We start from the raw sequence: 26,755 nt of genomic DNA, 5'->3' as shown, positions 1-26,755 counted from the left end.
AAAGGTGATTTTTTTGAGGTTAGAATTTTCATGCATTAGTATTTGCTCAGATTTTTTGAGGTTATGATTTTCATGCATTATTATTTGCTCAGTATGCTTTGACATTTCATCATGAATAGACTTACTAACGAGCAACGCTTGCAAATCATTGAATTTTATTACCAAAATCAGTGTTCGGTTCGAAATGTGTTTCGCGCTTTACGCCCGATTTATGGTCTACATAATCGACCAAGTGAGCAAACAATTAATGCGATTGTGACCAAGTTTCGCACTCAGTTTACTTTATTGGACATTAAACCAACCACACGAATGCGTACAGTGCGTACAGAAGAGAATATTGCGTCTGTTTCTGAGAGTGTTGCTGAAGACCGTGAAATGTCTATTCGTCGCCGTTCGCAGCAATTGGGTTTGTGTTATTCGACCACATGGAAGATTTTACGCAAAGATGGTGTAAAACCGTATAAAATACAGCTCCTGCAAGAACTGAAGCCGAACGATCTGCCACAACGTCGAATTTTCAGTGAATGGGCCCTAGAAAAGTTGGCAGAAAATCCGCTTTTTTATCGACAAATTTTGTTCAGCGATGAGGCTCATTTCTGGTTGAATGGCTACGTAAATAAGCAAAATTGCCGCATTTGGAGTGAAGAGCAACCAGAAGCCGTTCAAGAACTGCCCATGCATCCCGAAAAATGCACTGTTTGGTGTGGTTTGTACGCTGGTGGAATCATTGGACCGTATTTTTTCAAAGATGCTGTTGGACGCAACGTTACAGTGAATGGCGATCGCTATCGTTCGATGCTAACAAACTTTTTGTTGCCAAAAATGGAAGAACTGAACTTGGTTGACATGTGGTTTTAACAAGATGGCGCTACATGCCACACAGCTCGCGATTCTATGGCCATTTTGAGGGAAAACTTCGGAGAACAATTCATCTCAAGAAATGGACCGGTAAGTTGGCCACCAAGATCATGCGATTTGACGCCTTTAGACTATTTTTTGTGGGGCTACGTCAAGTCTAAAGTCTACAGAAATAAGCCAGTAACTATTCCAGCTTTGGAAGACAATATTTCCGAAGAAATTCGGGCTATTCCGGCCGAAATGCTCGAAAAAGTTGCCCAAAATTGGACTTTCCGAATGGACCACCTAAGACGCAGCCGCGGTCAACATTTAAATGAAATTATCTTCAAAAAGTAAATGTCATGTACCAATCTAACGTTTAAAATAAAGAACCGATGAGATTTTGCAAATTTTATGCGTTTTATTGTTTAAAAAAGTTCTCAAGCTCTTAAAAAATCACCCTGTATAAATATCTAATTATTGATTGCTATTAATCGATTAACTCGATTAGTGGCACTGTCGTTAATCGATTACAAATACTCGATTACTTTAGCCTTTTAATCGATTATTTTGATCAATCGAGTAAAAAAATACATCGCTAGGCGTCACTATTTAGAAATCCCTCTAACGTACATAAGAGACCAAATTTTATGACATCCGGTTCCATAGTGTGTTAGTTTATTGAGCAGGAAAAAAGTTTGCTGGAGTTGAGAATTATAACCTCTGCTTCCAGCAGGCATAAAACCTCCCCATCTTTTGTACCAACAAACCAACGTAAAACTATTCCTAAAATAAATATATCAAAGACAATATAACTTACAAACTACCATTGATTCTAAAACTTACATGATAAAATACTAAGAAACAAGTGGTTGATTACATTTCGCGATAAATAAAAATCGAAGACATTAGACCAGTTATATAACAAACGGCATGTATTAGTAAATGGTTCATTAAATCCATCTTCTGGCGGAAGGTAATCTAAAAAAGAGACAAAAAAATTGTAAAAGTTCGGGAGAATCGATACATGATTGTAACAAATCGGCTATGGAAACTTCTTCTGAGACGTTCCTACGAACAGTTAAGGGATCCAAGCATCCAAGTTTACAGCGATCTTGGTAGCAAAGAAGATTAACATGGTCCTTCCAAGGCGGATTGCGTAGAGCAAATCGAACAAATTCGCTGGATAGCTTCGACACGCTCATCGTCGATTTGATAGTAAGGTGACCAAATGATAGCACCATATTCAAGCGTCGAACGGACGAGTGCGCAATTGCATGCCTTAAGGCAGCGTACATTGAGAAAGTTCTTGGTTACACGAAAACTAAATCCTAACAGCTTGAAAAACCTTGGAAATTATTTAATCGATGTGGCCGTTCTACTTGGCATCAAGAATAATATCACGTCCTTCACGAATGATTCACGTTTTAGCACTTTTTCCGGAATGTTGAACTCGTACCTTATGAGGCATTCAATGCCATCCTAAGAATATGACGTCTTCTTGAGATTTAACCTGGTGATAAAGCTTGAAATAGCCAGTAAAAAAACAGTTTACAGCATTTTAACAAAACATTGAGATCGTTGAGGTATAGCAAAAATATAAATGGTCCCACATGACTGCCTTGAGGAACTCCAGAGCTAACGGCGAAGAGTGTTTGAAAGGAGGTTTTGCGACCAGCTAAGTGAATGAATGAAGCTAGTTCAGAAAATATCCATTAAAACCAAGCTTATCGAGCTTGGCCACTGTAATATGATGATTTATCTTCATCTTCTCGAATGCTGCGGAAAAATCTGTATAGATGTATAGGAAAGTAAATTCGTTGAAGTTGAACGATTGGGCATAAAAATGCCGGATTTCGTAGATGTAATTCCTGCAATTGTGACTGATAAAATCCAGGACAATATTTTCCAATAACTTGGATACTGTGCACAATACCACAATCGAAAACGGTGTGGCACAGGCAAATACGTTCGAAGAGACTGATTCTTTGTACTGCTGCCGTAAAAGTTTTGCAGTCGTTAAAAGCGTGGCCTGGATGCGTTTGGTCGTTGTAAAGGGAATGGACGTGTGTTTGACTGTGATCTCTGTTCGGGGTTGCGTTCGAAAAAAGAGACAATTATCACACCAAAGCACAACAAAATATTAAAATGCTTCGAAATAAAATTAGAATCGTCTTTCTCTCAACATGTGAATTTTCCATATGGGACTGATATGCTAGTATGGGTAGTATAGACCAACATAAAAACAGTATAAAATAGACTTCACCTACAGAGTGCTAAGCCGACCTTTTTAAAAGAATTCAATTATATTTCGCAATACCACGTGGACTACAATCTGGAAACCAATTCACATCTTCTCATTTTGCTACTAATCTATACGTACCTTATCATTCCGTTACCTCAATCTTTATCTGAAACTTTATCTGACAATTTTGAAAATCAGTCTTGCATCGAATTGATCTCTCCATCCGATCAACATAAATAGTTTGTCATACTGAAAACATGTTCAAAGTTTCATCCCAATCTAATGACTTGCTACACACTGCACGGCATTGAAAAGAACTACTTAACTAATGAAATACGAAATTATCCACATTACCCAATTGCAGATGCCAGTGACTAACAGATGGCCAAACCTGTCCAACCCAAGCTTTCTGTTTTCACACGTTTATATTTTGTGCGCAGGACCATGAAATATAGCGTAAAAACTTACATTTAATACCCACAAGGCAACGGAATATCGCTCCAAATTATTAGGCAAAGTACTGAACTAAAAAGTTGGTTCCAATAGCGTTACTAAAACTCAACTTGGAGGTAAAGTCCACTGAAAACCATTACAATTAATACTTGAAACAGTTGGCATGAATTCTTTTTCACCTGCTTATGATCCACTTGTTCCACAACGAAAAGCCTGCAACCGACAGATGACCTCAGTAGGTTCATTGAAGCTTTAAGCTTTCCATAGTCATCATTTGTATATCAGCCCCTGAATTCAATCATGCAAGCTTGCATGAAAGCCACTAACAACGGTTTAAGCACAATTTTTTAATTTATTTTACATAATCGACTGTGTTTACAGTGAAGTTACTCTAAACAAAAAGACAATCTTTCACTAATATGCATGGCCCATTATCTTGCTGTCTGATATAACCCGGCTTACAAAAACAGCCATCATGCGGAAGTAAACATCGGACGTTGCTGACATCTCTCACACTGCAACTCTCCTGCACACATAGGCCGGCACATTTGAACACTTCATTGGTCGAACATTTTGCTACAATAAAAAAAATTCCCCTTCAGTATCGACAAACACTCAACCCCGTCAAACTTACTAATTTCGGCGCCAGATGGACACTTGGCTGCACAAGGTGTCCCCTGTGATGGCAAGGAATTCGCTCTGGAACAAACAAGCGCCAGAAGTACCACTGCTATTAACTGCTGCATCGCTCTGATAAAATCTTTATAGGCAACTCTGCTATTTATACCTCATCGGTGGGCGTGAGAAAATCACTAAATTCGATGGAACTAGTTAGAAGATCCCCAGGCAAATGACATGCAAAGAACTAGATGATGTCAACAATGCGTGCAGCCATTCAGTTGAACTGAGCTATGCGTTAATGAATCATGCTTGGGTGCTGTATATCGGTACATATATTGAGTAGACATAAATAATAGTTCACATATTTGACAGGCATATATTAGAAAATGTCGTACAGTGTAGAAATTTAACGTCATAGCGAAATGTCGAAAACTACTGCCTACTCTTAGCTTATTCAGAAACAAGCATCACGAATACCAATAAAGTCTCGTTTGACAACAATAAAGTATGTTACGATTGACAATGAATAGTGGCGTATCCAGGTGGGGGGAAGGACTTGTAAAAAGGAAGTACCTAAAGGACGGCGCAACTTTATATTGTGGGCGGCAAAATAACCATTCGAACTTCTATTTGCACTTCAAACCGATCCACCTAGAAATGTTTATTTGTTTATTTGTTTATTTGTTTATTTGTTTATTTGTTTATTTGTTTATTTGTTTATTTGTTTATTTGTTTATTTGTTTATTTGTTTATTTGTTTATTTGTTTATTTGTTTATTTGTTTATTTGTTTATTTGTTTATTTGTTTATTTGTTTATTTGTTTATTTGTTTATTTGTTTATTTGTTTATTTGTTTATTTGTTTATTTGTTTATTTGTTTATTTGTTTATTTGTTTATTTGTTTATTTGTTTATTTGTTTATTTGTTTATTTGTTTATTTGTTTATTTGTTTATTTGTTTATTTGTTTATTTGTTTATTTGTTTATTTGTTTATTTGTTTATTTGTTTATTTGTTTATTTGTTTATTTGTTTATTTGTTTATTTGTTTATTTGTTTATTTGTTTATTTGTTTATTTGTTTATTTGTTTATTTGTTTATTTGTTTATTTGTTTATTTGTTTATTTGTTTATTTGTTTATTTGTTTATTTGTTTATTTGTTTATTTGTTTATTTGTTTATTTGTTTATTTGTTTATTTGTTTATTTGTTTATTTGTTTATTTGTTTATTTGTTTATTTGTTTATTTGTTTATTTGTTTATTTGTTTATTTGTTTATTTGTTTATTTGTTTATTTGTTTATTTGTTTATTTGTTTATTTGTTTATTTGTTTATTTGTTTATATGTTTATTTGTTTATTTGTTTATTTGTTTATTTGTTCATGTACCTACACTCTTTTATGTGCCTTTCAATAAGGAAATAAGAACTTTATGTAATTCGTTTGTCTTCTACGATCTTCAGAAAGTCAGTACTATCGAAAATCTGTTCGTAATGGTAAGCCTTATTGGAAATCCCAAACAACACTAGTATGTCTGAGACTGAGTATGACAACAATCAAACGCCGGCGAACGACCAAAATTAGGTTAAAGCCGGGTATAAATAAACGATAAAAACCATTAAAAAAACACCCACATCAAGGAAACAATCCAACACCTGCAATGATGAATCAATCGACGACGGCGTGAATAGTAAATCAGTGACTCTCCCCAATTTGCTGAATGACAATGAGAGCATTTCTTCCCCAAGGAAATAGTAACAACGAGGTCTAGCTTAGAATAATTTGTGAAATTTGTAAGTAAATGCGTTAGAAAAACGTTAAACAAAAAGAAATACTGAATGTTGTAATGAAAGAATTACAAATAAAAACTAAGAGATTGTTAATATAGTTCTTAATAACAATGGAAATGAAATCTTTGAGTTTGAAAGCCTTCGAAATTATGTTATCGTTGAAATACTGGTGGAACTGATCAAGAACTACTTGTTAGGGAATAATTAACTTCTACAAAAAAATAATTAAAGTAGACATGTAAATAAATATTTCTCAAATCGATCATAGTTTAATGCTTGCGAAAGAAACATTTAATAAAGTACTGTTTTCGTATAGGAAAATCTGCAAAATATGACAAAGCTAGCTTGTTTCGAATTATTGTCTTCAAATTAAATTGTTTGATAACATCTGCGGATGACAGTTTTAAACATTCCGTCGTGCAATTTTACTAAATGAGGTACAGTAAAAATATAAACGGTTTTTGATGACTTCCTTGTGGCTCTGTAGAGCTTTGTCAACACATTGCGAATGGTTGGTGTTTCATAAAAATATTGGATTTTTTATACAGTTTAGAATACATCTTCCAGAGCTCAGACATTCGAAGGTTTCTTATTATTTATTGAAGTTTGATTCAAAATTTGAAATGCTAAATAACTCAAATAGTATTGTATGGATTCAATGGATATACTGTTTGATTTAGTTACTTCCAACACGCTTCCGTTGTATGCGTGAGCACGGGTGTGAGTGACTCAAGTGAAACTAGAAAAGAACTACGATATACAACAATTACCAAGCACTATTCATCATTAGTAGCCGTGTGGCGTCGACCATATTTAATGAGGCAATGTTATTTGCTAGCGCTCGACTGCTGCCACCACCACCACCACGACCATGCGAACAGAAAAATATTGCAACGATAGCCAAAGCAGCCGAATGCCATGCAAAATATGTAAACAAAAACAAGCGGCCCGTTCGAGGTCACAATGTGCATGCCGCATTGGGTAGTAGCGTACTTAGGCGGTGGAACACATGCACTGACAGCACTACTGGGAGGTCCCTTTTCGCACGCGTAGTCACAAACCGACCGAATCGACAGGCGGGAAGCGTTTTTCCAAATGCACATTTATGCAGCTTCCCGGTATGGCGATCCAACGGCGCGTGGGTTTCAGTTTGCCTACCGTTTGTTTGGACCAGTTACCTACGTTTTGTTTGGATTCGCAAATAAATAATGAAAACAAATTGTTGTTGCTGTCGTAGTATGCGACGGCCGACTATTCATTTGAGTTGTTCGTAACAAAATGAAGTATGTTGAAAAGTGACTCTGTTGTTTGGTTTTCTGTTCTTAGTAGTACGGTAGTTTTGAGCTGATTTGGTGTATGTTAGGTAACGAGAAGCTTTCAATTGGTAAGTACTTTGTCATTGTTTCGAACAATTTCAGAACCTACAGATTATTAGGTATTCATGTTCGAAATAATTAGATAAATGGATGACGAAAACTTTACTGAAAACGTAAAGAACAAATGTTTAGACTGTAAATTCCTATTAGATCAGTAAAAAGCAAAAAGTCGACGGAATTATGGAACCTAAGGTATGTGAACTGGTCGTCCAAGACAAGCAAGGAACTTTTGCATGAATTATAATTCAATCATGCACGGAGAAACCAAAATTAAAAAGAATTTCATTGGTGGATAAGTTGTTTTACATAAATTTTTCAATTGATTGAACTGAATTACATAAATTAAAATAACAAATTTTTATTATTACACTTTTTGAAATGATCAATATGATGCAACTTGATCATCAATTGGAAGATAACTAATAGTAGAAAAAAATCAAAATATTTGTTGATTAAAAAGCTGCATTAATTCAAGACAGCAGTTTATAGTTAAAGTATTTGCTGTTAAAAAGCAGTTTTGTCATGTGAGTCATTATTTACTGACGTGTGATTGTGTGAAGCTTTTACTTCATCGCTTCCAGTATTGTTACGATTCACTTATATTGTAGTTTTTCGTTTTGGTTGTTAACAATACTAAATAAAGATTATTAGAAAAAAGCGCCATATGAAAGCAATAAGAAGAGCAAAGATGTGGAAATATATTCCTATCCATATTGAAGTAAGACTTATTCCCCACAAACATATTCAACCACACAATTAAATAATGCGGCGATAAAGGCAATCAAAAAATTGCCCAGCGGCAAACTGCATACTTTGCGAATAAATTAAATCCTAACGCTAGCCGAGTGAAAAGTTTCTCATTTAATACTGCGTCATAGTACGTTTACAATCGATAAGGTGGAACTAATGAAAGCAACAAAATTGCATGCTATTAAAACTGATCACGAAGTGAATTACTGATGTTTTATATACTGAATTGTTGAATTTCTTTTTATGTTGAAGTTTAAATACGTGTCACTTGAATGTGCAGCTTCTGCAAAGGATGTGAAAAAAGAACAATAAGCCCTCGTACATGACAAATTTGGAAAATGTGTTCGGTATTGACTTAAGACGTTATCATGTCCAGATAGGCTGGTAGGCTGGTAGGCTGCTTAAAAAGCGATCGGTTTACCCACGGTCTGTTTGGACTCTCATCGCTCGTATCCCAAACAAATAGGGTACATCAGCAAAATATTAATAATTTTTGATCACGAATGAAGAAACCACATATGTATCAATATTTTAGTAAATGAATTGTTAAAACGAACGATATATAATCAAAATGTTCTAAATGAAATATTTTCCCTATTACCTACAACTGTTGAGGTGCAACCCAAATTAACGCAACGCTGTACATGTACAAGGGTTATTTATTTTTGACTCCAGAGGTTCCCATGTAGGTCAAGCAAACATTTACCAACGTTAACAAATCTTTGTTATCAAATTTATTCTTATTCGTTTTCTCGGTAAAACAAAAAAAATAAAATAAATCGCAAGAAATATCTTTACAGTGCGAATGATAAAAAAGAACGTACAACAATGACCGAACAGAGTTTAAAAATACTTGTTCGTCAATTGAAAGTAAGGTGCATGTAGTCTAGTAATTAAATTAAAAAATGAAACTGTCAAAAGCGGTTGCATCACTGAAGCCGTTAAATTGTTCTAATCGCTATAACCATGAAAATTGTCGAAAAATCTTGAAAACTGTTAATCGGAAATATCGTGAAAAAAACTGTTTTAAACCACCTAGTGGTGTAATGATACCTTTCTCATATCAATCATACTCGCCCTTATTCTGAATAACGTCGTATCGTTTTTTCTTATATAATACTGTGGTATTCTTCAAAATAATTTTTTTCGATTCTTAAAATATTAACCGAAATCGGTTTGTTCGACCTTCTACTGATAAAAACTATCAATTGGAAAAGATTTGAGGTCGATCCGGAAGTCGGATCCGCATGAAATTCTGGAATTACGTTTGGGACCATAGGTCCTAAGTTTGTGAAAATCGGTCGTGCCATCTATGAGAAAAGTCAGAACACATATTTTCTTTTTTTGCACATTTTACCCCATAACTCCGGAATGCGAAGTCGGATCCAAATAATATTCAGGAATTTTTTATGGGACCTCAAGACCTTTCATTTGAATACAAGTTTGTGAAAATCGTTTCAGTCATCTCTGAGAAAAGTTAGTGCACTTATTTTCACAATTTTTTGCACATTTTACCCCACAATTCCGGGACCGGAAGTCGGATCCAAATAGTATGTAGGAATTTTGTATGGGACCACAAGACCTTTCATTTGCATCTAAGTTTGTGAAAATCGGTTCAGCCATCTCCGAGAAAAGTTAGTGCAAAAAAACATTACATACACACATACGCACATACACACACATACATATAGACTATAGATGACATATAGTAAAAACCGTTGAAAATGTAGATAACGAAAAAAATTAAAACAAAATCAAAATTATCATAAAAATTCTAAAGTCAAAAAAATCGCAAACATAAAAAAAATATAAAAATCATACAAATCGTAAAGGTAGAAGCAATCGTAAAAATCCAAAAATTGTAAGAATCATAATGTCGATAAAATCGTTCAAATCGTTCAAATCGTTCAAATCGTTCAAATCGTTCAAATCGTTCAAATCGTTCAAATCGTTCAAATCGTTCAAATCGTTAAATTCGTAAAAATGGTAAATAACATTTCTCCTCTTCATCTCATTAGACTATTTCAGACGAAGCGAGTAAGAGTGCATTGGTTCTGCAGTTGAATTTTGATATAATTGATAAATATTTATAGCGAGTCGTTAAATGTCAATTTCGCTTCACGTATGAGTAAGTAATACCTACTACAGTCGTACAGATATTCTCAACCCGTACAGATCCGGCCACAGACATAAGTGGATGTGATCCCATGTGGTAACCGCAAACCAACGCCGCAGACGGTTGATACTCCGAGCGACACGATATTTGAACACCGATTTGTTTATTCTCGCATTCTGTTGGGGTGAGTCATTGACTTTTGGCAGGATAGAGGTGTATTTCAATTTATGAGTTCTGCTGTTATTTCTGCCTTTCACCTAATCAAAGGTGTGTCTTTCACCTTTTCATCAGGGAATGCTGGAAAGTGGCAACGAGTATGACATTAAATATCTGAAAGTTCAATTGAAAACTACTATCTTCTAAAGAATTTCTCCACGATTTTGTGTTTGGTAAATTTCTCACTTCAACTTCCACAAACCAACAGAGAGTAAATTTGAAGAATTTGGCCACTATAATAATGCTGCTCATTATCTGTTTTACAAAAGATTTGTCCATTTTGCTTATTACACCAACAGCACGGGACTCTTAACAAGAGCGAATTGAACTCGTTCAACATTTTCTGGTGTCCGGACAGTTCGGACGTGGCCCGGACGCGGAGGCACTGGCATTTTCGGCTTTAATTTAAAATGTGTGTTAAACTCATGAATAGTTGTAACGTACGACTGATTCTTCAAAAACGTGTTGTAAATTACAATGCGGCGAGCAAATCTCTAGTGCTCTATGATGGAAAACTACCTGACATAAAAAAACCTTCATTCTTCTACTTTCTGATGCCGTGATCTGTTTCTTCCTTCCTAGTTTGGATCCAGTGTAAGGTGAGAACAAAATGTGTTAGGTTCCTTAGCGCAACCCTGTATTATATAAGAGATTGGAGTTGGAGCCAAATGCAACAGACTTTTTTTTTAATTACCAAAACTATTAGCTCAGTCACATATAATCAGAACCGGAAAGAGACCCTTTTTTTTCAAATCAATTTTAAAATTGAAAAATTCTGGACAGAAATTATTATTTTTATTTATATAGCTCCGGTTACATGTTCGAGCTCCGACCTGGGAAGATTCCTGAGGTCATAAGGATTCTGCTCGCCAAGAAAAGTATATTGAAAAAGATATGTTTAATTCCAAAAAATGCAAGCAGTATCAAGACTTTTTTTTTTGTTTTTTGAAACACCTCGAATCCATCTAACTAATCCAACTAATGTTCGAATTCCTGTACTAAAGTAGAGTACATTTTTGCAAGAGCATTTTGCATCGATTAAAATCTTTTGCTGTATACATCAGCTTCAAACTCATCGTTCACCAGTGAACCAGAATTAACAGTGAACTGTAATGCAGCGAACACTCGCCTAAATGAACATGATGCGCAGCGAACGAGAACATATTTGATAGATTTGGCTTGATACCCGCATACTGCACACTGAGCAGTTGACTATTCATCGAGTGGATGACAAAACAAATGTGACAAAGTATATATTTATGGCTTCCGTTTTTGTGCGAAAGTTCGAACAACGGTGCGGTATTTTTTCATGCATGATGCAAAGCCTCGCTATACCAACCGAATTGCTACTGAACGAAATGCCTGGTGTGAAGCATCGATCAAAACAATCGGCCGTGTTAGATGTATCATAAGGATGACATCATTAGTTCGGAAAGCTACGTAAAGAAACGTGCTTTCCAACTCAAATGTCAGTTGACGGAGTTCAAGCATCGACATCTCTTCTCAATATCTGTGACCTTTTTCGTAAGCACTTTAGCAGTGTTTTTTTGGACGAAGTTTTAACTGACAAATCTCGTATCTTACACTTCATTTATCATTAAATCCTCGCAAACGCGACTGCAAGTAGATGGTATATATAATGTTCTTTTCAATCATCACATCACAATTTCCAAATTGAGTAGACTTAGATTCAATGAACCTTTACTTAATTGGCTGTGCTGTGATCTGACCGCGACATGTCAGTTTATTTGTTTATTTGTTTATTTGTTAAAATAATTCATCTGACAAATAATAGTCTAAATGAAAGGAAAAAGGTACAAACGGTCAATTTATAAAAAAGAAACACTTGATAACTTTTGTGCAAACTTATGCGATGGTTCCCCAAATTCGAACAGATGCTCAACTTTGGAAAATGCACGTATACATTCTGTCATTGGTTCATGTAGTCCGAAAGTAGTACGATGAAATCTTGGTTGAAGTAGACTCGTCGAGCGTAGAGATCGCTGAGAAGCACAGAAGTCAAGGAGAGATAACAATTTTGGTGAATCAATATCGCCATTGATCACTTTAGCCACAAGTAACGCTTGCTGTATTTTTCTACGTCGCTCTAATGTTTCCAGTCCAATCAGGCGACAACGGTCAGGATACGGTGGGAGATCCAGTGGGTTCCGCCAGGGAAGGTCCCACAAAGCAAATCGAATAAATCTCTTTTGTACACGTTCTATCCGTAAATTCCAAACCAGTTGGTAAGGACTCCAAATTAAACACGCATTTTCAACTAGTGGACGCACCAATGAGCAATACAACGCTTTCAAACAATACGGATCCTTGAAGTCCCGACTAATTTTTGCAATAAATCCGAGTTGCCGCGTTGCTTTGGAAATTAAAGTTGATCGGTGTAGATTAAAGGTGAGTTTAGCATCCAACAAAACTCCGAGATCATTGACAAATTCGACTCTATCAAGCGTTTGTCCATCAATTTGATAGTCAAATACTATTGGATTTATTTTGCGATGAAAAGTTATAACTTGACATTTCACGGTACTGATTATTAAAAAGTTTCGTCGACGCCAGTCTACGAAAATATCTAGGAGCTCCTGAAGATGGACACAATCTTCAACAGCACGGACTGCCAGGTACAGCTTTAAGTCATCAGCGTAAACCAATCTGCATCCGACGCCAAGTAGTAAAGCAGCATCGTTGAAGAACAGCACAAACAGTAGTGGACCGAGGTTACTGCCCTGAGGAACACCCGATTTATTCGTGAACGGAGAAGAAGTACAAGAAGTAGATAAGAGCTCAACCATTTTACAAACGTTCTCGAAGCGCCTAATCGAGACAATTTTGCTATTAGTATTCCATGATCTATTCGATCAAATGCAGCTTTTAGATCGGTGTAGATGGCATCAACTTGTGACTTTTCTTCGATCCGCGTAATACATGTCGATGTAAAATCCAGTAGGTTCGTATTCACTGATCGTCCAGGCATAAAACCATGCTGGTCGGTGGATATGTATGTCTTCGTTTGAGATAATATTGAAGCGCTAACTACTAGCTCAAATAGTTTCGACGCTGCTGGCAAACTAGTTATACCACGATAGCTTCGAACATTCAGGCGATCACCACTTTTAAAAACTGGAAACATAAAAGACTGTTTCCAGATTGTCGGGAATATACCATGCTCAAACGACTTATTAAAAATTGCACATAAAGGATCGGTCAGGACGTGGGCGCAACGGCTATAAACTACTGCTGGAATACCGACAGGTCCCACAGAGTATGACTTTTTTTAGCTTTTTTGCGGCGGTAACGATCATATCAGGAGTAATTGTAATTGTACTTATATCCACTAAACTGTCAGGAACATCCAGCGCGGCGGTCTCTGCCTGGCTGGCAGATGCGGTGCTATCAGCGAAGACAGAAGCGAAAAATCTCGCGAACAATTCACAAGAATCTGATGTACCCGTTGATTCTACCCCATCAAGACGAACGTTTGGAGGGATTGATGAACATTTTCGTTTCGAATTGACGAAGCTCCAAAACTTTTTAGGATTCCGCCGTAGATCAAACTGGATGCGCATTACATAGGCTTTATATAAACCAGCATTCAATAACCTATATTCATCACTGGATTTCTTGAAGTTTTGCTTAGTTACAGAAGAACGCCATCGACGGTGTTTTCGCTGCCAATGATTGCGCTCTCGCCCACGGAGGAGAAATGGGACGCTTCACGAAAGGCAAATTAGAATTGAACCACTCCAACAATAGGTTTATAAACTGCACAGCCATATCATCCACATGGTCGAGCACCTTTAAAGGTTCCCAATTCGTTTTTAGAAGAAATTCTATCAAGGCATCAAAATCTATTTGCCTATAATTCAACTCTCGAGGTTCATTCAAAACAGCAGTTCGGCAAACCTCTTTACCATGATCAATTGTAAATGATATTGTTAAGGGCGGGAGATGAAGGTCAACGGGTAGTAGTGGAGCGGTGCTATTCTTTACACTTAATGGTGGCTCGAGAGGACCAAACACTAAATCTAGAACACGTCCGTTGTGATTTCTTTGTTGGTTTGCTTGAAAAAGGTTTAAATAATCCATACCGTCGATCAAAGCGGTGCTAGCGGCGGTGAGCTGAGAGGAGCTAGAGTTAATAATTCCATCACTTCCCTCCGTCCACACGATGCGAGGCTGATTGAAATCACCACACACCAGAACAATATCATTGGATGATGATTTACATAATACCTCCGATACGGAACAAATATGTGCATCAATAACACCAACATCTTGGCTTTTGTCAGGAGGAATATAAACAGCGCAGATCTGTACTTTTTGACCACGCACGGTGACACTTGCGCACACTTGCTCTAGGCAGCGTCCATTCATTGTTTCGATTATCGAACAAGTGTGTGCTTGCGAGACGGCAATCAAAACACCACCAAAACTTCTTTTTTCACTATTTTGGGAACTCCGATCACAGCGAAAGACGTTGAAGGCGTTTCCAAATAGTTGTAATGAATTTATACGGTCATCGAGTCCAGTCTCCGTTAGTATAATTGCATCGTAACAGCAATCTTGCGTGGCCAAGAAAATGTCATCAATTTTCGTTCTTAAACCTCGAACGTTCTGCTAGTAGATCCAAATTTTGTTGTCGTTATTGCCGTACTGAAATGTGTGATTCTTTAGCGCAGGAATATCAATATTTTCAGAAAAATACTCGCCTCTGGTGGAAACCCTAGGGTTTCCACCGTCCGCTGTACATCGCAGTGGAATATAACTCCCTACAAGTTGCTTGTGCTGGGGGGAATCATTCGTCGGTCGTAGTTTTTTGGCAGGTTTATAAATTCACGAAACAGTAGTCCAACCGGCCAACGGGATGGATCCAGTGCCTTTGCTTTCATATCGGTGTTAAGTCCAATTTTATATGATACGAAAGACATGTTAGAGACATCCTTGCCTTTTGGAACGAGCCGTACTAAGTGAATTGGTTCATTTAAATCCAAGCAGCGAGAGACAATTTTTTGTACATCACTATCTGAGACTAATGGGTTGAGCCCAGAAAGGTACAACCAAAACTTTTCTGCGTTGGTGCAAACAGATGGAACGGAGAGGTCACTAAAGTCGATCTGACTGGTTCCATGATCTGAAGGAGCTTGAATGTTTGTTGTATCATCCACCCGGCGACGTTTTGAACTCCTAGATAACGTGAGATTCGGCCATTCGGATTGACTTACTGTTCCCGTTATGTTGGCGATTTTATCAGTTAGGACAGTCACTGCATCGGAAAGCTGCTGTACTTGAGCAGTTAAATCAGGTACCACACTCTGTGAATTTAGCGACTCACGGGAACAAGCTTGTCTATTATCATCGATGTATTTGCGAATACTTCGACCGTTAAGCTCTTCCCTGCAAGCGGTTCATACTAGCAGAATTTTGCCGAGAGTGAAGGCTTCCTTCAAGCCTCTAGTGTTAATACCGCAGCAGGCTTGATTGATATGCAGAAAAGCATCACAGAAACCACAACGCATAGGCTCGAGATCGTTGATTTCCTTTTGACACTCGCCGCATTGTTTTTTGTCCATTATGGCTCTCTACAAATTCGTAGTACACGGTCGATGAAAACAAAAGCGAGAACTTGACGAAGTCGATGAGGCAACTGTCAGCGGTGATGATGGATGCGTGTGTAAAACCGATAATAGGACACTTTTGAAAGAATTTATTCTAAGTTTCCCGGCTCGTAAAAGCTTAATCGATTGGAACTCCACACGAAAAGGCTTCAGAAACGTCCACCGAAAGTGAGTAACAGATTGCAGCTTCTAGACTAAACGTTTTTACTACACAAACTTGAGAAAACTGAGGCACAGTACAAAAGTATACAAAGTTATCGTATGCTGACTATTTTAAACTCTTTCACCTTATCAAAACCTTCGAAGACGCTAGATTGTGGCAGTGACAATTGGACATTTTTACAGACTGGTGTATAGTAAACCGAATGACGGTTAATGCTTCAAAATGTCCTGTTATTTCAATCACTTGCAAACTTTCTATGATTGAATTCGACTACACGATCTTACAAACCGTTCTTAGACGAGAATCGTACATCTTGGATTCGAAGATGAATTACAAACAGCACATTGAATATACTATCAATAAAACCTCGAGACAGTTAGGGTTCGTCTTTCGTGTGACGAATAAATAATAAATAGTTTACCAAAAAGCATTATATTGTGCTTTGGTCCATTCTACACTAGAATATGCAGCTGGTATTTGGTCACCCTACTATCAAAACGACATTCAACGCATAGAAGGTATTCGACATAAATTTATTCATTTAGCGCTTCGTCAACTACCATGGAGAGACCCCCCAAATCTTCCGAGTTACCAAGATCGTCGCAAGTTCAGAGATCTCGATTAACTGTCCGTTCGCAGAAATGTATTCAAGGCAGTTTTCATTGCTGATCTTCTCTTATCATGAATTGATTGCTCGGATCTGTTGAGTTTGATAGATTTTGATATCCGTCGTCGTTGTCTTCTGCAGGAACCAACTATGGCCACACCGAGTCATTTGTCAGTATGAGCCGACTATCTTTAAAATTTGTCGTTAGTTTTAAGAATTTAGTGGTGTAGTTATAATAGTTATTAACGTGAAGTGTATTATTTGGATATTCTGTAATCTGTTGGTACAAAAGATGAGGAGGTTTTATGCCTAATGGAGACATAGTGATAGATTGATAATAACTGAACTCCCTGCTCCAGAAATAAATAAATAAATTAATTAATGACACGCTGTGATTGACTCGTGAAAACAGAGGTCAATTCAAACCGATTTTTCAATGGTGCACTATTGAAATACTTAATCGATGTTGTAATACGAGTTTAAGTGATTTGTTTCGTTTTTTGAAGATTTCTATTGAATAATACTACTACAATCATGTACTACATTTGAATTTAAGTTAGTGAAAATCTATTCAATCATATGTGAGAAAGTGAAGTGAGCTCCATTTTATCATATTTGGTTGTTATTGCCGGTACTTCTGGAACCGAAAGTTGGATATCGGCATAACGACAATCGGTTATTAAGATTCTGGCAATTTGAATTTTCTGGCGATTTGAATTTTGGAAAAAAATAAACCAGTTGTCGGACTTGGATAAAATTCAGCAAATCATTTACGACTATCAATGGTTTGTTTGGTTACAGACTTTCATGGTCTGCAAACTAGAGAGCATCACCCTACCGCCGGACCCAGGGTTTTAATCCGAATGAAAATTGGGATATTCTTGTGGCATCTTAAGACCTCCTATCTACGAGAAAAGTGAGTGACATTGTTTTCACATTTTTGGTGTATATCACCATGCCATTCCAGAACCATAAATTGGACCCAAATAAAATTCAGAAACTTTGTATAAGTCGGTTCAGCCATCTACAAGAAAAGTGAGTGACAATATTTGTCACACACAAACAAACATTTGTTCAGTTCATCGAGCTAAGTCGAATGGTATATGACATTCGGCCCTCCGGGCCTTGGTTCAAAAGTCAGTTTCCGCAGCCTTTCTATATGAGAAAGTATTAGTTGATTACAGCAATTCCATGAAAACTGGTATACGATCTCTCAGAATTTCGTAATATTTAGAAGAATCATTCTCCATCGTTCGTTCACAAACTTAGATTCAAATGAAAGGTTTCTTGGGCCCATAGGTTGCTACTGGATCGGACTTTCGGTTCGGGAGTAACGGGGTAAAATGTGCAAAAAATGAAGAAAAAGTACACTCGATTTTCTCAAAGACCGCTCAACCGATTTTCTTCAACTAAGATTTAAATTAAAGGCGTTATAGTCCCATAAGTTTCTATCGAATTACATCTGGATCCGACTTCCGGTTCGGGAGTTACGGGGTAAAATGTGCCAAATGTACTCAAAACGTGCAATCGATTTTCCCAGAAACCACTATTCCAATTTTCACAAGCGTAGGTTCAAATGGAAGGTTTTACAACTCCATATAATCCTACCAAATTTCATCGAGTTCCGGAATTACAGACAAATAGGTATAAAAATGGAGTTTTCAGAACATTCAAATAGCTGTATAATTCTTGAATTGAACAGGTTTGCCCAAGTAACAATTTTTGTTACGCTAGCTTGTTTGTGACTAGTTTACAACCAGATATTTGAGTGATTGTTACTAACATCTAACCACTTGCATGACTCAAAAAGCGCAGTTTCTACTAGTTGTTAAGTCGGCTAAAAATAAGTTGTCGTTACGTTGTAATGCCATACTGAAATAACTTATCTTTTCATAACATGAAAATAACTTGTTTCTAAGTAAACTAGTTGAAACTTAGTCACCATCGACATTATAAACATTGAATGAATCCAGAATACTTTTCTATCATCAATAAAAAAGTAGAAGAGTACTTTAAATCACAAACTTGATACAAGGTACAAATTTGACAACGATCCAAAAACTGTCGACCGGAATTCACTTTTACTTAACTGTTTTTTATGCGCCTTCAATCAAAATTTGTTTATGAAGATAAAATAAATAAACAACAAAATAACCCTATGTTCAGAATGCTCAAAATTATTCCAAGTAGAGTGATTTCTCTTCATTTTAAATTCATATATCATGCGAATTATAATATTATCACAATCGATGTTCAATCCCTATATTATTTTCTTCTTGTTTATGATAGTGCATAGAACAAAAATGACTATTCTGCCTTTCACTATTTTCGGCAAAAAGTAGTTTTGAAAAAAGTAACATCCTGGTTTTATTTACGTTTCATACACTTCTTGAGACTCCATATTGTGTTCGCCATATTCAAGCCAACAAAGGTTGTTTTGTTTGCATTTTCGTTATCATAACGTTGGGAAAACTTACCGATAACTATCTGAATCAATGAAAAAAATATATGTTATAATCTTATAATATCTAAGTTTTTGCTATATCAATTCACAGTAACGATTCACATATACGTTACCGTATTTATAATGGTTTTGCAACGGAAAATAAACCTTTTTTCAACTAGTAGCTAAAAACATAACTGTGATTAAAGATATGTTAGAATCAAGTAACGATAACCTACAAATGATAGTTAGTATAATGGTTACGTTATAAAGAAACACTGCTGTCACCTTGTTTTAATAAGTATAACATAAAAAACATGTTCGTGCTCTTGTTGCAACACAGTTGTGTTAAATGGTATCAAAACTAGTTATGGGTTGCTACTATTGAAGTCAAATAAACTTATTTTCAACTAGTGGCTAGAAGCATTGTTGTGATTAAAGATATGTTTGGATTAAGTAACGATAGCTTATAAATTATATTTAATACAATATGACACAAAGATGTTATGATTGGATACCTAAATAACTATTTCGTAACTAGTTATGTTACGATGAAACATTGCTGGCACCATGTTTAAACCAGTATAACATAAAAAACATATTCGTGCTTTTGTTGCAACATAGTTTGGACTTTGTCGTATCAGAACTAGTTGCGGATTGCTACTTGGGTGGTTAGTTGATGACCAAATACATTTATTTTGGGTATACGGGTCTTCGTTCCAGATTCCGGAAGTATCGAAAAAAAGTTATCGTGATAGTCTTGTGATTCCATATAAAATTTTTGAATTTTGTTTGGACAGGACTTCCGGTTTCGGAGTTATGTAATAAAATGTACAAAAAAGTGAAAATATGTGTACTAAATACATATTTTTTTTCAAATCATAACTTTTGAACCACTTGGCCGATTCTGCTAATTATTGGATATGATGTCGATAAATGCCCATAGTTTTTAGGAAAAATATGCGAATATTGTTAAGTTGAAGTTTTGTGAATGGAAAAGTCAGTTGTATAACTTTTTAGCGGTTTTCATGGTTTGCGACCAATGGGCACTATGTCATTTTATTTTTTTTTTTTTCTGAAAGCTGAAATATTTTTACAAAACATATCCAAAAATTGACATTGTATGTTTTTTTTTTTGTTTTGAGATTTTAAGAGATAATCGAAAAACTACAAGGATCAGGGGTTGTTCGAGCCATTGATGTGAAACAAGGCAACCAAAATTTCTAATGATCTACAATCAAACAGTTCAATCAATCGTCACACTTTTGAATACGCAATTGCACGAGAGTCTTCTTAGATTGATCTTGATTAGGAACCAACAACGAACATTGTTTGTTTTATAGCCGACGAAATTACACCAATATCCCAAATGTATGCAATTTTATCTTTGTACATACTTGCGATACGGATTTCGATATTTAAACTTCTCTTCGCCAAGCTTGTGTTCAAGTTTGTATGCGAGCAGTTGTTTTTATAGCGTTAAGTTTCTCTACCATTATGCGATTTCGGTTGAAGCGATAAACTTTTTCTCATTATCAATCGAGTTCTTCTTATATAAATTAGAAATTAATATTATGCACTCAAAATTTACACTGGGGTAGTTGTCAATTTCTCAGGCGAAACGACATAACATGGAGTTTCATCTGAGCTTGCATGACACAATATCAGAGCATACCAATTAAAGCTTCAAACCGTTTTATGGCACTTTTTGTCTTACTGTCTAGCAATAACCTACCTCTAGCATGCTACGCGTAAGACTGAAACGTTAGCTATAATTTTGCTCATATTTATAGATTCGCGTGCTTCCAACAGCTTCGCTTTAGCATCGATTGACCAATCAGAGCGATGCTTTCCCATTGATATATCGCTTACTCCTTCAAAACCGTCGTCTATGGTAGGGAAATCCGATATGCCGGAGATTTTTAGCAGGCAAAATAGGACACTGCTCGCCACTAATCAAAATTTCAATCATTTGTAATTGAAAATACGTGGCTTGATACATTCAAACCGAATCTTACAAATATTTCCAATCAAATAATGAAATAATATTAATAATTAATACAAAATATACTGAGCTGTAAATGTTTAAAACCTGACCACATTTCTACGTGTATTTTTACTTGAGTTTCTGATTTGCACCCCTATATAGAAAATAAAGATGTGTTCCACATCAATCAATACGCTATGTAAAAATGTTTCAGCTTTCAGGGAAAAAAATAAAATGACATGGTGCCCGCATGACTTACACGACAAGTGAGGCATGTAGCAAGAATGTCGGATGCGATGATGGCCTTCGAAATGCTCAGCAAAGAACGGTCATCGAAGCGGTCATCGACTGCGGGGCAAACCTCGCCCTCGATGGGTATGAGCAATCGATGAAAAGGACTTGTAGCAGACCTACAGTGGAACTCAAGGACCAAGATCGAGTATCTTGAAAATCTACCATTCCTTCAGTCAAGTTCCGGAGACGGAATGGGCACCATTAGGATAAATTATGCAAGAAACTAATTTAGTGCGAAATTTGTTCTTGGTTGAGATTTTGTTGGTTTGTGCTAAGGATTACAGTTAAATCAAACATTTTTTTGGGATATGTATTAGTAAATGGGAACTAAAATATTGCTTGTTTTAGTAGATTTAGAGCTTATTTCCAATTCAGAATCTCTTATATGCCGCTACCGTAGTAACATCAAAGACTACCAGTGCTGTTATATAGTTCCGTGGGATGCGACTATTAAATTACAAAGCCTACTCAATTAAACAGGCTTCAATCATAGATCAAATATTATTACAGACTGCTGCTAAATTATCTTTCAATAAACCATTAGTGGGACTACGCTGTTCTTATTGAGTAACCTTACCTATTAGTCTTTGAGTCATATCAAACAAGCATGCAGCATCCGGTTAATAATAAAAAAAAAACAACCTAATGGCAAGTGACTCAGCATCTGAAGTGTATCGATGTGTGTTACAATCTTGCACACTGCAGACGTACGACAACTTAAAGTACTGATCCCTGGTGAATGTACACATCCCTGAGATAACTTCGCCGAACGTGACAAGTTCTCTAGATCATTTTGTTTTGTCGAACCAAACAAGGGCGCAGACACTAAGTAATGCAAATTTTATCGGCAACGGATAATTAGCATCTGCCGTCCCAGATGAACATGTGAGTTGCATTAGATTTTTATCACGGTACTCAGCTGCAGGGCTGTTGCGGCATGCTCAAAGAGCCCCCTTGTTATGGAAGCTTAATTACATAACGAACGCCTGCCTGGTGGTCTGCTCGGCAACGAAGGGTCCACTAACCAACCGCTTCCGTTTGATTCTGTTAGTTTCGGTTAGAAACTAATATCGATCTGGTATAAACTTGAACCAATCGGCCGCCAGTGAATGGTTTCATCACGGTAAGCTACGCAACAAGCAGCACGGAACAGTGCGAAAGGGGCCACGAGTAACCTCCGACGAGTTCGCGCCGGAACAAACTCTAGCATTCAATTTGAAAAGTCCCTGAAACTCAGGAACAAATCAAAGCGCATTAACGCACGTACAAATTCAAATGACTTAGTTTCGTCGCGTATTTGCTTGTATTTATTTTGCCTTGCTGAAAAAAAAACCAGTTTAATGTTTGCAACTCAATAATCAGACTACACTGTGAGAAAAAAAAACTGATGAAATTCGAGCGAACTGTAAATCAATGGTGTTGTGATCGAAAATTATTCCAAATATGTTCATGAAAAAACAATTAAAATTACTAAATATTTTTCACTGTGTATTCACGTGCTCTAATTTTCCCTCTACGTTTCCCCTTTAGATTGACCTCCCGGGTGTACTGAATGAATGAAACGGAGACTCGCAGTAGCGCCACTCAAGCGAATAAAATCCTTTCGCTCTGCTGGAACTTGGGAAATTTAGCCGCTGCCTACTATGACATTGACCAGCTCGAACTGTACGCCATACAGCAGGCGGACGAACCGAGACCTCAGTACGCATCGATTAGGAACCTGATTCGACAGTACTGCCCTTTATTTCATCTGGTTTCCGGCCCGGAGGAGTTTATCAGCGATGTGCCGGCATTGTTACAGCTTCCGGATGGTACAAGGCTGCAGCGATTGGGAGTAGGAAATATAGAATCTTCCGAAAAAGCTCGCATATGCGATTTCGGCCCCAAAGCAATCAACGCAAGTTTTGCACGAGTTCTCGTTTGGAATCTACCGGGAATACCACCGCAAGCTACCGATTCCGAACGGCGGATATTCTGGGAAAGCATCGTACCTTTCAATCAGCAACTACTAATCCATGCCGTCGCTTGTCTGCTAAAGCTACTCGATCTGATGAATATTGAAGGACCTGTGCTGACTAGAATCATTGTCCTGGCTCCCGAGTCGCAACTAATGATCGACGATCTATCCTACCAGGCGCTGCAAATTTTCAACTCACGTATGCACCCATCCGGGTTCAAACGGAACCTGGAAGCCGGTTCGTGTTCGGTTTTTAACTTATTCAATCGATGTTCATCCAAAATTGGGAAGGCAGAGCTGAAGATCATAATGCGGCAACCAATACGAGATGTTGTAGAGCTGGGCAAACGATTCGATACCATCCAATGGTTGATTGATTCCGACAGGAGTGAAATTGTTCATGAAATGAAAAGTCTGATCGGAAATTTGAGCAACGTGAAACTATTGTACCGGAAAATTGTGACTAAAACGGCTAAAATCTGCGATTGGGTTTCCTTTAAAAAAAGTATCTACTATAGCTTTCTACTCTGCAAACTTTGTGCAGCTTCTAGTGATCCAAGCGTCGGTGGGACCCCCATTGATATGCTTTCGAGATTTGTTTTGGAGTCGAACAACGTCCTTAAACAACTTCTGTTCACGATAGATGAACTTGTGGACTTGGAACGAGGCGAACGAGAAGGAAAATTTTCCGTGAAATTCGGTATCGATCGTAAACTAGACCAGATTCGTCATGTCATCGATGAAAGCGGAGCTACAATTCTGGAAACCTCCCGTTGGGACATTGAAAACCTTCCCATCTGCTGGGACGATCTTTATGTGACGTTCCTTCCCAGTTATGGTTTCGTGTTCAGTACCAGTGTGACGGAAGAGTTGGCGGATCCAAACATTTTCGAACGATCCTCGATGAGTATGTTGCTACAATCGGACAATACCGTGTACTTCCAGAATGACCTATGTCGAGTGCTCAACGGTCAGTTCATCAATCAACTGGCGGAGATGCACGATCGAGAACAGGCGATTGTTGACAAGCTGATAGCCTTTATCGAACAAGTGATCCCGGTAATCTTTGACATCTTCAACCTGGCCGCTAGGGTGGATGTTTTTCTAGCTTTTGCGTCGGTTGCCGAAAGCCAGGGATACACTCGACCAACGGTAACCGAAAAGAAGGTTCTACGCATTGAAGTCGGTCGTCATCCTCTGTTGGAACAGTTCAGATCCTATAATCCCAATGATACTGACATTGGAGGAACGAATGAGCATTTTATGCTTATCTTAGCGTCGGATGAATCCATCGGTAAAACAATCTACTTGAAGGAAATCGCTTTGATCTGCTATCTAGCGCACATCGGTTCGTTCGTTCCGGCACAAGCAGCTACGATTGCATTACTAGATTCGATCTACACACGGCTGGATTATCCGGAATCCGTGTTCAGTGGGAAGTCCTCCTTTATGGGCGAACTCCATCAAATGTCGGTCATTCTACAGAACGCTTCGTCCAGATCGTTGGTAATGATCGATGAATTCGGGAAAGGAACTACCTACTCGGAAGGAAAATCGTTGCTAATCTCGAGCATTGAATATCTGCTTCAGAAAGGTGACCAAATGCCGCTCACTTTAATAGCAACACAGTTTACCGCAATTGCAAACTACCTCAATGAAAACAAATTTCTTCGGATCTACCAAGCTCACAAGGAGAAATCGGATGAGGCAGAACAAAGTTCGTTGTCGGAAACAAGCTCTTCAACGGAGTAAGTAACTTCCCCAAATGATATGCATGGTTTGCAATGAAAATTCTATTTCAGCTGTCAAGCAATCTTTCCAACAGCCAGCCAAACGATGGCCCTCACACTGCTGAAGAACTTTCTGAACAACGAAATCATTGATCCACGATTGGTTGTTCAGCTCTACAAATCCATGCCCATCACGCAAGCTTCGACATTTTGAAGGCTGCACCGAACCGAAAATATAATTCTTCTTTGTTAAACATACTAGTTTGCTCAACTCGACCTAACGCGTATTAGTTATTCATCTTCTATTACTGACAGTTTGATTACTCTTTCATTATTCATCATCGCTAGACTAGCGGTTGGAGATTGGTAGTGAGAGTTTTCTCCTCGCATCCAGTGCAGATTTGGCAAACAACCAAGACTCACCGAGTGTGGTGTATGTGTGAGTGTATGTCTGTGTTGTCTAGGCCAGTCCAGGCATTCAGTTCTAATGTTTGTACTTTGGTAGATATATTCTTCTGAACTTGACCGCCCTGGCATTAAGAACGCCCTATCACGCGTTCAACGTACGTCCAGAACGAAATGCGGCCAACCATTTGCCAGTTGCCTTGTCAGTTCAACGACGACGATGACGACCACGACGTGCTAAGTAAACAATTTCTCGAACCTACTCGTTGCTTCCACCTGCGGCCACCTGTGGCCACTGGTCGGCTCGAATTGCCGAACGAATTGGAATTTCATTAATAGGTACTGGACGGGACGATCTTGCAGCACACTGATTCACATGTTTATAATTAATGGTTTATTGATTTTCGGCACATTCCCCATCTCCACGACGCCGTTCCATCATCGCCGTTGAACCGGGGACTTTCAATTTTATGTCAGGTTTAAAAAAGTATACACACCAAATTTGCTTTATGATGTTCAGTAATTATTTTCAAGATTTTGAAATGTAAAATATTATGCTTATTGAATGATCTGTAAAATATATCTAATTCAGAGTCATCCGTCGATAAAGAACCGGATTTCTGTAAGTTCTAAAATACTTTTTTGATATGGTAATCTTTAAAAATTCATTACCTTTTCCCGATTCGGTAAAAATTTTGCCAACTTTCAGTGAATCGATTGATATAAATAAAGAATTTCTGTCAACATTACTGACTACATCAGTAAGAATCATATCTGCCAAATGGATTTGTTTTCAGTAGTGAAAAGTGAAAATTTCGACTTTCATTGTTCGTTTAAAACCTGTTATTTTGTGAATTTTTGTTTCAGTTCTCTAACAGAATGGTTGGTCACTCAATTTACTATATTCGTACCACTAACGGGGATCAACGCTATGAACGAAATATGAATTGTACTTGATATATAAGCGTTATTCATTACTAGCTGACCCGTCGAACTTCCTCTCGCCCATAAATTAAATGTTCAAACTTATATTTTCGGACAGCAGAATTGTCAAACGACTAAGTGGGTAACGTTTCTCTCCATTATTTTTCTTTTTATTGAAAAGATATTTTTTATTCAGGCCTATTTGAGTACAAGCTTTAC

General features: G+C 37.3%; 1 protein-coding gene across 1 annotated transcript; it reads left to right on the top strand.

Moving 5' to 3' along the window:
- Positions 1-7,194: 7,194 nt before the first annotated feature.
- LOC131431576 (mutS protein homolog 5-like) lies at positions 7,195-25,430 on the top strand. The gene is made up of 3 exons (XM_058597382.1): positions 7,195-7,322; positions 23,051-25,225; positions 25,280-25,430. Exons 2-3 carry the CDS (start codon positions 23,073-23,075, stop codon positions 25,419-25,421), a joined length of 2,295 nt encoding a protein of 764 aa, XP_058453365.1. The 5' UTR covers positions 7,195-7,322; positions 23,051-23,072; the 3' UTR covers positions 25,422-25,430.
- The last annotated feature ends 1,325 nt before the right edge of the window (positions 25,431-26,755 follow it).

This window comes from Malaya genurostris, chromosome 2, assembly GCF_030247185.1.
Source record: "Malaya genurostris strain Urasoe2022 chromosome 2, Malgen_1.1, whole genome shotgun sequence".
In the NCBI taxonomy this organism is placed as follows: Eukaryota; Metazoa; Arthropoda; class Insecta; order Diptera; family Culicidae; genus Malaya; species Malaya genurostris.
The sequence above is the reverse complement of the archived record's forward strand: the minus strand, read 5'-3'. Positions and strand labels throughout refer to the sequence as shown.